Source organism: Triticum urartu, chromosome 6, assembly GCF_003073215.2.
Source record: "Triticum urartu cultivar G1812 chromosome 6, Tu2.1, whole genome shotgun sequence".
Classification (NCBI taxonomy): domain Eukaryota; kingdom Viridiplantae; phylum Streptophyta; class Magnoliopsida; order Poales; family Poaceae; genus Triticum; species Triticum urartu.
Genome location: NC_053027.1, coordinates 27,043,955 through 27,055,127, shown reverse-complemented (window position 1 = coordinate 27,055,127; position 11,173 = coordinate 27,043,955). Strand labels below are relative to the sequence as shown.

At 39.7% G+C, this 11,173-nt stretch overlaps 1 protein-coding gene across 1 annotated transcript; it reads left to right on the top strand.

The window, feature by feature from the left end:
• Positions 1 to 1,970: 1,970 nt before the first annotated feature.
• Positions 1,971 to 3,128, top strand: LOC125517255 (protein trichome birefringence-like 12). Its single transcript, XM_048682434.1, has 3 exons — positions 1,971 to 2,167; positions 2,518 to 2,767; positions 2,850 to 3,128. Exons 1-3 carry the CDS (start codon positions 1,998 to 2,000, stop codon positions 3,126 to 3,128), a joined length of 699 nt encoding a protein of 232 aa, XP_048538391.1. The 5' UTR covers positions 1,971 to 1,997.
• Positions 3,129 to 11,173: the final 8,045 nt, after the last annotated feature.

Below are 11,173 nucleotides of genomic sequence, written 5' to 3'. Positions count from 1 at the left end.
ACACCCATGGGTTTGTGCGCAACTACATGTTCATCGGCCACACGCAAATGTGCATTGGGCATGTTGGGCATGTACATCAGTCTAAACACTTGCAGTCTGTAATGATGATCCACGTCATCTATAGATAGTAGTAAAAACATCATCTACAATAGTCTGCTCTTTTGCTATATGTAGCACGTCGTTCGTGGGCAGGCTGCTGCATGCGAACCTCCATCATCGTGTGCTTCTTGGCCAGAACGTGGGCAGACTGCTGCATGGAAACGGCAAATTAACGACCCCTGAGCGTACAACGGGGACGAGGCTATCGGTAGGTAGCGAGACTGTTGGGATATCGACCGTTTTCAGAATTAACGACACCTTCCTTCTCTCTCCTAGCTCTCTCTCCTCCACGTAATGAAAAATCTGAGATGGCATACATTACAGACGGCTGATTAGATGCCATTGTACATGCCCTATGCAACTGCATGTCCACCGAACGGGCGCAGCTGCAGTTGCACACAACTGCATGTCCACCTGCCATCGCAATTGCAGCTGCAAGCAGCTGGCTACACGTAACTACATTTATGTTTTTAAAAATAAAATATAAATATCAAGAAAGAAAAAATAAGATGAGAAAAAAAATAAAAGTGAAACAATAGAGGAAAAAAACTAAAAATATATGCCATAGAATTATTTGGTGTCCATAGCTGCTTATAGGAATTCAATTTTCTTGGTTTAATTGTTTGTGATATGTATGTAAAATAGAGGATCCTCGGTTCATCACCGGCAGTTACTGTAATGTGAGATGTCGAAGCATGAGTAAACTATATGTAGTTTTGGGATATTCTCAGGAAATAATTCGGGTGATGCATATTTTTTAGGAAAGTAGTGGTTGAACCCCAACTCAGTGTACCCACGGTGCACCCACGCAAAAAAAAAATACCAAAACATTTTGAAAAATCTGAAATTTTATGAAAATGATCACCAAAAAATGTTAGAGAGGCTTGCCAAATTTGGTGGTCAAATGACATCTGAGAAGAATTGTACAAAAAAACAAAATTACAAAATTTTGGTCAAACAGTGCACGTACATTTTGAGTAATTTTGACTTTTTTGTATAGAGCTCCTCAGATGTCATTTGACCATGAAAATTTGCAAGCCTCTCTAACATTTGTTGATGATCTTTCCCACAAAGTTTCAGATTTTTTCAAATGTTTTGGTATGTTTTCTTACGTGGGTGCACCAAGGGTGGGTGTAGAAAAACCACTTTCATATTTTTTACCCTCTAGAAATCTGGATGAGTTGCACTTTTAGTTATTTTGGTTTGGATGATCTGTGCCTGGCTTCATGAATCATGATCATTGGTGGGTAAAGGACTGAAACTTAACTGAAATGTTGGTTCCACTCTCTGTGAAATCAGGAATTATTCCGTAGCAAATGGTGTTGTGACGCTGCATTGTTAATCTCTGCAGTGGTCGAGTACAATTCTGTAGTGTTGTCTGCTGAGCAGTGAATTCTGGCGCTATTGCTTTCGTTTTTATTTTAGGTTGCAACACATGCTTTTGTTTTGTTTTGTTTTTTCTCTTAGATCTACACCCACGAAAATAGTTTCTGGACACAGAAGTATATTAATGAGTAAGAATACCTTTTTTGCCATTTCTACATTTTGATGAAGAAACTGAGATCTACCTATAGAAACATCGAAGCATTTTTATTGTCTGGCACATGGTTAGCTTTCATGATTTCGAAGTACATTTTATTATTTCGTCCTACTTTGATTGCGTGTGCTATTTTATATATCCATATGTTAAAAGATGCACGAACAGTTTCGTCACTTTCCTGATGTATAAACTTCAATAATGTGGACGTTGATGCCGATAATTTAGAAGCTCATACTTGTTAGACTTAAGCAGATAGCATCTGACATTTCAACTGCAATACTGCATGCATTTGTGCTTTTAGACACAACAGAAGTGTATCCTTACTTTTATACTTTTATTATACTTCCATAAAACTCACATGGCGATAACTAATGATACGATTATACGAAGGTGGCAGCCTCTAGAGAATTCTGAACCTCGGAAGGACGGAATAAAGGGAACTTACAGAGTTGATGTCGACATTCCTGCTGACGATTGGATAAATATCACCAAGTTTTATGACGTGCTCATTTTCAACACTGGACACTGGTAAGTGGTTAGGTTATTTACTCTATGCTTTTGTTATTTTCTTCCCCTCTTTTATGTGCAGGTAGCATAGGGTGAAATTTTGTTTCTTTAATTTCGTTCAAGGGCTACTGAGATTGCTCATGAGTTTTGTTTGAATCGAATTTTAACACTGCATATTCTCTATGTTGGAGTCACTTGGAGACTGAGCCGTTTGTGCCTAGAAAAAGCTTCATTTCAGTCTTGAAATGTTATTTATTATGTGACATAATAACCCTGAGTTAAAAAGTGCCTAGTGATGTGTACTGAACTACATTTACTTTATCATGTGAAAGCTATATTTGCAGTTTGGTCATTGATTGTCTCTCTATCAGGTGGGGTTCGTATAAATTCCCAAAAGAGACCCCCCTTGTTTTCTACCGAGGAGGAAAACTAATTGAGCCTCCACTTAGCATCTTTGATGGGCTGAAGGTAGCCCTCAAAAGTATGGGCTCCTACATCAAAAGGGAGGTCCCAAGTAAAACCCTGAAGCTGTGGCGCACACAGTCACCCAGGCACTTTGATGGAGGCGATTGGAATCACAACGGCAGCTGTGTCTCTAACAGGCTCCTACAACAAAATGAGGTACCATTCGAGGGCCAAGCTTTTCATGATCTAACGTTTTCCTCAAATTTTCGTTTCATGACCCCCGAAAAATCCTGTGCAGCTCGATTCCTGGTTTGTTCCAAGGTTCGGGGGAGTGAACAAAGACGCGAGACTAGTGAACTCATTGCTCCAGGAAGCGCTAGTTGAGACGGACATCCAGCTGCTCAACCTGACCTACATGAGCGAGTTCCGCGCCGACGCCCATCCGGCTGTCTGGCTCGAGAAGAAGGATGAGGTGGTAGTCTGGAGGCAGGACTGCATGCACTGGTGCCTGCCCGGCGTGTGGGTCGACATCTTGGCAGCACGGATCTTGCACTACTTCAAGCAGGGCAAAGGTTGATGCCGCGTCACATCGAGGCTCGGATTATTATCATGACTGCCCCGTGGATGCTCTGTTGTCACCAAGGACATGCTGAGCTTGGTGGTTGGAACAACATGAACCCAAATGGTCATCCTAAAAGGTAGGGAGAGATGAGATCATTCACCGGAGGGCGAGCTGACTTTGTCATACCAATTTTGGGGTTTTCCTTTCTATTTTCGAATACCATTTCATGATGATCTCTTGTATACTTCATTCATCATAAATATAAAGCGCTGTCGCTTCCCAAAATTTATCTTCCGCCAAGATTTTTATTCTTACACCCGTGGTACACGGACTTGGCATGTGAGAACACCAAATCAATTCCCACAACGTGCTTTCAACACTGTAAACTTGGCTTTCAAGAGCACACAGTCCAAATTTACAGCAGTGAAAGCACGATATAAAAGTGCTCTCGCTTGCCAAGTTTATGTACCACGCGCTGTTTACTCTTATATTTCACATTTTAGGCACTTTGCATTAATTTTAGATTTTTACTTCACTCTGTTTAACTGATTCATAATATGCTTCAGAAAGGAAGGACAAGAATTAAAATCAACAAATCATAAGTTATCCTAAATGATAACGTCCACCCGGGTGGCATGAAGCAATTTCACCCACATATTTTTTGATGGCAACTGTAGTTATAAGAGGATGACAACTTTAATTGTGAAGCATGAAAACTTTCTGTATGGACGACAAGTTTTAGTTTTTTGAAAAAAAATTATGGCAACTTTAGTGTAAAAAACGTGTGGGCAATATTACTACATGCCACACGTGTGACAGTTATCGGCGTCCTAAGTTATAGGACTCTGGTAAATGCCAAACGTGTGGGCTGAATGAGGTCGGGCCACAGGCCCTTCTAGCCACGTCAGTCTTTTTATTTTTTTAAACATGCATGCAAATAAGGACAAAAACAGGTGATGTTAGCGAGAATCTTTTGGGTTTTCAAAATTTAAAATGTCTTATCTCTTAAATAAAAATCGGATTGAAAATCTATTTTCATCATTAAATCCGTCGCAACGAGGACTTCAAAACTAGATCTCATATCGATATGTTTCGATAATATTTTTTTGGCGGTTAAAAGTAGCCGTGTCTATTGCAAATAAATTGTCATAGTGTTTACATTGAAGTTGCCATGACATGTTTCAACTGATTTTACTTCTACGTTTAAAGTAAATTTTGGCATGTTATAAAAAAGGGAATTAAGAAAATTAAACTTGCTACGGTGAATTACTAAAATTTGCCAAGATCTATGAAATAATTTTGACATGGTTCATAATTAAAAAGAATTTCATTGTCAATTATTTTAAAAATGTACGGTTAATGACTCAAATTTGCCATGAACTAGAAATTAAAATTGCTATCATGAATTATTTAAATTTGCCATGATACATGCACTAAAATTTGCCATGGTTCATACAAAAGATAGTTTCCATGGTTAAAATACTAGAATTGCCATGGCCAAAATACTAAAATTGCCATCATGAGTTACTAAAAATTGCCATGATCCATGAATCAAAATTGCCGTGGTTAACTACTAAAATCGCCATGGTCAATTAATAAAATTTACAGTGAAAAGTAGTTGAAATATAATGGTAGTTTTAAATCTAGAAGAAAAAAATAGATGAAACATATCATGACAACATTAGTGTAACACTATGGCAACTTCAGTGTAACATCATGGCCACTTTTTGTAAAAAAAAAAAGTCGAAATATATCAATGTGGGATCTAGTTTTGAAGATCTCGTCAAGACAGATTTAATGATAAAAACAGATTTTTACTCGAATTATTTATTTAAGAGATAAAATATTTTTAAGTTCGAAAGCCAAAAATATTCCGCTGATGTCATTTGTTTGATGTTGCAAAATGGATGATAATGAAGGCGTTTGAACCATGTTGCTTCGTGCCACACGTGTGATACTTATCATTTGAAAAGTTATAATGATGGCGCTCCCTGTCCGAGTTACACGAAAAACGGGTGAATCTGTTGAAACAAACTAAAGATAGTGGCATGGCAGGCATTGATCATGCCAAATAATTTCACAAGTTTTATCCAGACATTGAAAACTTGTCCTGAATAGTATGGGCTATGTTCAAAGCCCAGTTAGAATAAGCACAATATTGGTCGTCATTTTACACAACACTAGTAATCATTGCTTGATTTGTTTGTCATACATGAATGTGAAAGAGAGGATCCTTGATAAACTAGGGACGGTTAATGTGACAGGGGATGTCGCAAAATGAGTGCAATACTAGTAGTTTTGCGATATTCTTGGAAGATGATTTGGGCGATGCATTTTTTTACCTTTAGAAATCTGGATTAGTAGCACGTATAATTATTTGGTTTGGAAGAGTTGTGCTTGGCTTTAGGAATCATGATCATTGTTGTGTGAGTGACTGAAACTTAACTGTAATTGAGTTCTGCTCTCTTTGAAAGATCAGGAATCATTCTGTACCAAATGGTGTTGTTTGCTGCATGGTTAACCTCTTGTCACAACCCGTTGCCACGGTGATCGCCGGACGTGAGAAGAGGAAGATAAGGCACTTTTGGATAGTGGTCACCGGAGAGGTAGGGTATCCAACAACTATAATCGTTCCTCAACAACACCTTGAAACATCCAACAGGATCACATGCCATTCCATCTGGTTTGGAGTTGTTGCACAGATGGAAGTAGCAAGTAGAGTCATCTGCTTCTGGATTCTCGATCGTACATCGCCAAGCAAATAGAGAAATGCAAGCCACCTGTGTGCCACTGTAGACTGTACCCAACTGCCTACAATCATCTCAGGGGGTTCATACCCGGCAAATTGAAAAAAAGGGGAACTGATGAATGGATTCTTTGCTGGGGTGATACTGATTTCAAACCGAAGAAGTTTTGCAACTTCATGTTCAGAAATGTATTGGCTCCACAATGCATCACCTCCGTTTGGAAAACAAAATGTATCATGAGACATAAAGTGTTTGCATGGTTGATGTTGCATGATAGGGTCAATACAAGGGATATGCTTCTAAGAAGGCATTTTGATATTGGAGAAGATCACAATTGTCCAATGTGCAACATGGAGGTACTAGAAACAAATGCACATCTATTTTATGAGTGTCCTTTTGCTGCAAAGTGTTGAGAAGTTGTGGGCATTGATTGGGATAATCACCTAGACATGCAACACAAATATGAGAGAGCTAAAGCAAGCTGGCAGGGACCTCTGTTCAAAGAGATAACCATACTGACCTCCTGGAATATTTGGAAGCAACACAATAGAGAGGTATTTGATGAAGAGACGGCCACCCACGCTGAGTGGCTAAGGAAACTCAAGGAAGACTTTGTGATATTAGGTTACAGGATCAACCCTCAAAAATTAACCTTTTAGAAGGTTTTAGCATTTCTTTGACTATCTAATCTCCTGCTTTACTTACTATATTCTTGTAAAGCTATGTAAAACAACCATTTCTCAATTGTTAACCATTGGTTAACATTTAAATAAATAAATAGCAACAGTAGGAGTCTCTCCTGCTGTTTTCATTGGTCAAAAAAATTGAAAAATAGGGCCACCTGGATCCCAAAGGAGCTGCTGGTACATGACCACACTTTCGGTTCTTGCAACATGCTTCTGCACACGAGTTTTGTTTAGCTGGTAAAGATTATATCTAGAGAATAAACCGGTGCACTTCAGAAAGATTATGTACCAAAAATGTCTTGGATCGGTTCCGGTGTTGCTGAGCATGTAGAATCACCGGTAGAGGTACATTCAAACCTGAGGGGGCGCTGCACCCCCCCATAGAAAAATTACCAAAGGAAATTTTTTTTAGGGGCCTAAATTTAGTAAACTGCAGTCTGCTACCTCTTGAGCACTGCGTTGGTTTTCCCTTGAAGAGGAAAGGATGATGCAGCAAAGTAGCATAAGTATTTCCCTCAGTTTTTGAGAACCAAGGTATCAATCCAGTAGGAGATCTCGCTCAAGTCCCATGCACCTACACAAACAAATAAGAACATCACAACCAACGCGATAAAGGGGTTGTCAAGCCCTTCTCGGTCACTTACGAGAGTGAGATCTCATAAATATAATAAGATAATATTTTTGGTATTTTTATGATAAAGAGAAATAAATATGCAAAGTAAAATAAAGGGCAAACGAAATAACTAAGTATTGAAAGATTAATATGATGAAAGATAGACCCCGGGCCATAGGTTTCACTAGTGGCTTCTCTCAAGAGCATAAGTGTTACGGTGGGTAAACGAATTACTGTCGAGCAATTGATAGAATTGAGCATAGTTATGAGAATATCTAGGTATGATCATGTATATAGGCATCACGTCCGAGACAAGTAGACCGAAACGATTCTGCATCTACTACTATTACTCCACACATCGACCGCTATCCAGCATGCATCTAGAGTATTAAGTTCATAAGAACAGAGTAATGCTTTAAGGAAGATGACATGATGTAGAGGGATAAACTCATGCAATATGATATAAACCCCATCTTTTTATCCTCGATGACAACAATACAATACGTGTCGGTTCCCTTTCTGTCACTGGGATCAAGCACCGCAAGATTGAACCCAAAGCTAAGCACTTCTCCCATTGCAAGAAAGATCAATCTAGTAGGCAATATAATTTGAAGAGACTTGCAAAGATAAACCGATTATACATAAAAGAATTCAGAGGAGAATCAAATATTGTTCATAAATAATCTGGATCATAAACCCACAATTCATCGGATCTTGACAAACACACAACAAAAGAAGATTGCATCGAATAGATCTCCAAGAGAATCGAGGAGAACTTTGCATTGAGATCCAAAGAGAGAGAAGAAGCCATCTAGCTAATAACTATGGACCCGTAGGTCTGAAGTAAACTACTCACACATCACCGGAGAGGCCATGGAGTTGATGTAGAGGCCCTCCGTGATCAATGCCCCCTCTGGCGGAGCTCCGGAAAAGGCCCCGAGATGGGATCTCTCGAGTACAGAAGGTTGCGGCGGTGGAATTAGGTTTTCGTGGTGCTCCTAGATGTTTGGAGGGTACGTTGATATATATAGGAGGAAGAAGTACGTCGGTGGAGCAACGGAGGGCCCACGAGGGTGGAGGGCGCGCCCAGGAGGGTAGGCGCGCCCCCCTGCCTCGTGCCTTCCTCCCTTGTTTCTTGACGGCCACTCCAAGTCTCCTGGATCACGTTTGTTGAGAAAATCACGTTCCCGAAGGTTTCATTCCGTTTGGACTCCGTTTGATATTCCTTTTCTTTGAAACCCTAAAATAGGCAAAAACAGCAATTTGGGCTGGGCCTCCGGTTAGTAAGTCAGTCCCAAAAATGATATAAAAGTGTAAAATAAAGCCCATTGACATCCAAAATAGATAATATAATACATGGAGCAATCAAAAAGTATAGATACGTTGGAGACGTATCAAGCATCCTTAGGCTTAATTCCTGCTCGTCCTCGAGTGGGTAAATGATAAAAGAAGAATTTTTGATGTGGAATGATTTCTAACATCTTACTCAATATAATTTTTCTTTATTGTGGCATGAATATTCAGATCCGAAAGATTCAAGATAAGAGTTTAATATTGACATAAAAATAATAATACTTCAAGCATACTAACTAAGCAATTATATCTTCTCAAAATAAAATGGCCAAAGAAAGTTATCCCTACAAAATCATAGAGTCTGGCTAGGCTCTATCTTCACCACACAAAATATTTAAATCATGCACAACCCCGATGACAAGCCAGGCAATTGTTTCATACTTCTGATGTTCTCAAACTTTTTCAATCTTCACGCAATATATGAGCGTGAGCCATGGATATATCACTATGGTGGAATAGAATGGTGGTTGTGGAGAAGACAAAAAGGAGAAGATAGTCGTACATCAATGATACGTCTCCAACGTATCTATAATTTTTGATTGCTCCATGCTATATTATCTACTGTTTTGGGCAATATAGGGCTTTATTATCCACTTTTATATTATTTTTGGGACTAACCTATTAACCGAAGGCCTAGCCCAGATTTGCTGTTTTATGCCTATTTCAGTGTTTTGAAGAAAAGGAATATCAGACGGAGTCGAAACGAAACGAAATCAAGTGGAGAAGTTATTTTTGGAAGGAAAAACACCTGATGTACTTGGACCCCACGTCAGAAGATACGGGAGCTGCCCACGAGGGTGGGGGGCGCACCCCCGCTAGGGCGCGCCCCCTGCCTCGTGGGGCCCCTGTGGCTCCCCTGACGTGCTCCTTCTGCCTATATAACTCCATATACCCAAAAACTTCCAGAAAAAAATAGATCGGGAGTTCCGCCACCAGAAGCCTCCGTAGCCACCGAAAACCAATCTAGACCCGTTCTGGCACCCTGCCGGAGGGGGCAATCCCTCTCCGGTGGCCATCTTCATCATCCCGGTACTCTCCATGACGAGGAGGGAGTAGATCTCCGTCGGGGCTGAGGGTATGTACCAGTAGTTATGTGTTTGAGCTCTCTCTCTCTCTCGTGTTCTTGAGGTGATACGATCTTGATGTATCGCGAGCTTTGCTATTATAGTTGGATCTTATGTTTCTCCTCCCCCTCTTCTCTCTTGTAATGAATTGAGTTTTCCCCTTGAAGTAATCTTATCGGATTGAGTCTTTAAAGACTTGAGAACACTTGATGTATGTCTTGCCGTGGATATCTGTGGTGACAATGGGATACCACGTGCCACTTGATGTATGTCTTGGTGACCAACTTGCGGGTTTCCTAACATTGGGAACCTATTCATAGGGGTTGGCACACGTTTTCGTCGTGATTCTCTGGTAGAACTTTGGGGCACTCTTTGAGGTCCTTTGTGTGGGTTGAATAGATGAATCTGAGATTGTGTGATGCATATCGTATAATCATGCCCACGGATACTTGAGGTGGCATTGGAGTATCTAGGTGACATTAGGGTTTTGGTTGATTTGTATCTTAAGGTGTTATTCTAGTACGGACTCTAGGGCTGTTTGTGACACTTATAGGAATAGCCCAACGGATTGATTGGAAGGAATAACTTTGAGGTGGTTTCGTACCCTACCATAATATCTTCGTTTGTTCTCCGCTATTAGTGACTTTGGAGTGACTCTTTGTTGCATGTTGAGGGATAGTTATGTGATCCAATTATGTTAGTATTGTTGAGGGGACTTACACTGGTGAAAGTATGAACCCTAGGCCTTGTTTCCACACATTGCAATACCGTTTACGCTCACTTTTATCACTTGCTACCTTTCTGTTTTTATTATTTCAGATTACAAAAAACTATTATATACTATCCATATTGCACTTGCATCACCATCTCTTCGCCGAACTAGTGCACCTATACAATTTACCATTGTATTGGGTGTGTTGGGGACACAAGAGACACTTTGTTATTTGGTTGCAAGGTTGCTTGAGAGAGACCATCATCATCCTACGCCTCCTACGGATTGATAAATCTTAGATCATCCACTTGAGGGAAATTTGCTACTGTCCTACAAACCTCTGCACTTGGAGGCCCAACAACTTCTACAAGAAGAAGGTTGTGTAGTAGACATCAAGCTCTTTTCTGGTGCCGTTGCCGGGGAGGTTAGCGCTTGAAGGTATATCTTTAGATCTTGCAATCGAGTTTTTAGTTTCTTGTTTTTATCACTAGTTTAGTTTATAAAAGAAAACTATAAAAAATGGAATTGAGTTTGTCTCATATGCTTCACCTTTTTAATATCTTTCGTGAGTATGATGGAAAGGAAAATTGTGCTCAAGTGCTAGAAGAAGAAATCTATAAAAAAATTGGCACTAAATATTTGAATGATGAGCATGATTGCAATGTTGTTAGTACGAATTCTTTGAATATCCATGATGCTAATGATGATTGCATTAGTTATGATGAAAATACCTCCTATAAACATGTCAATTTTTGTGGAGTAGACTGGGTTTGCAAGTACACACCAAATAGGGAAGATAGATATTGCAAGAGGCATAAGTACTTAGAAACCAAATTGTTGCAAGAAGAGCTAGATGAATGTGCTGAAAATTTAAGATATCTTACC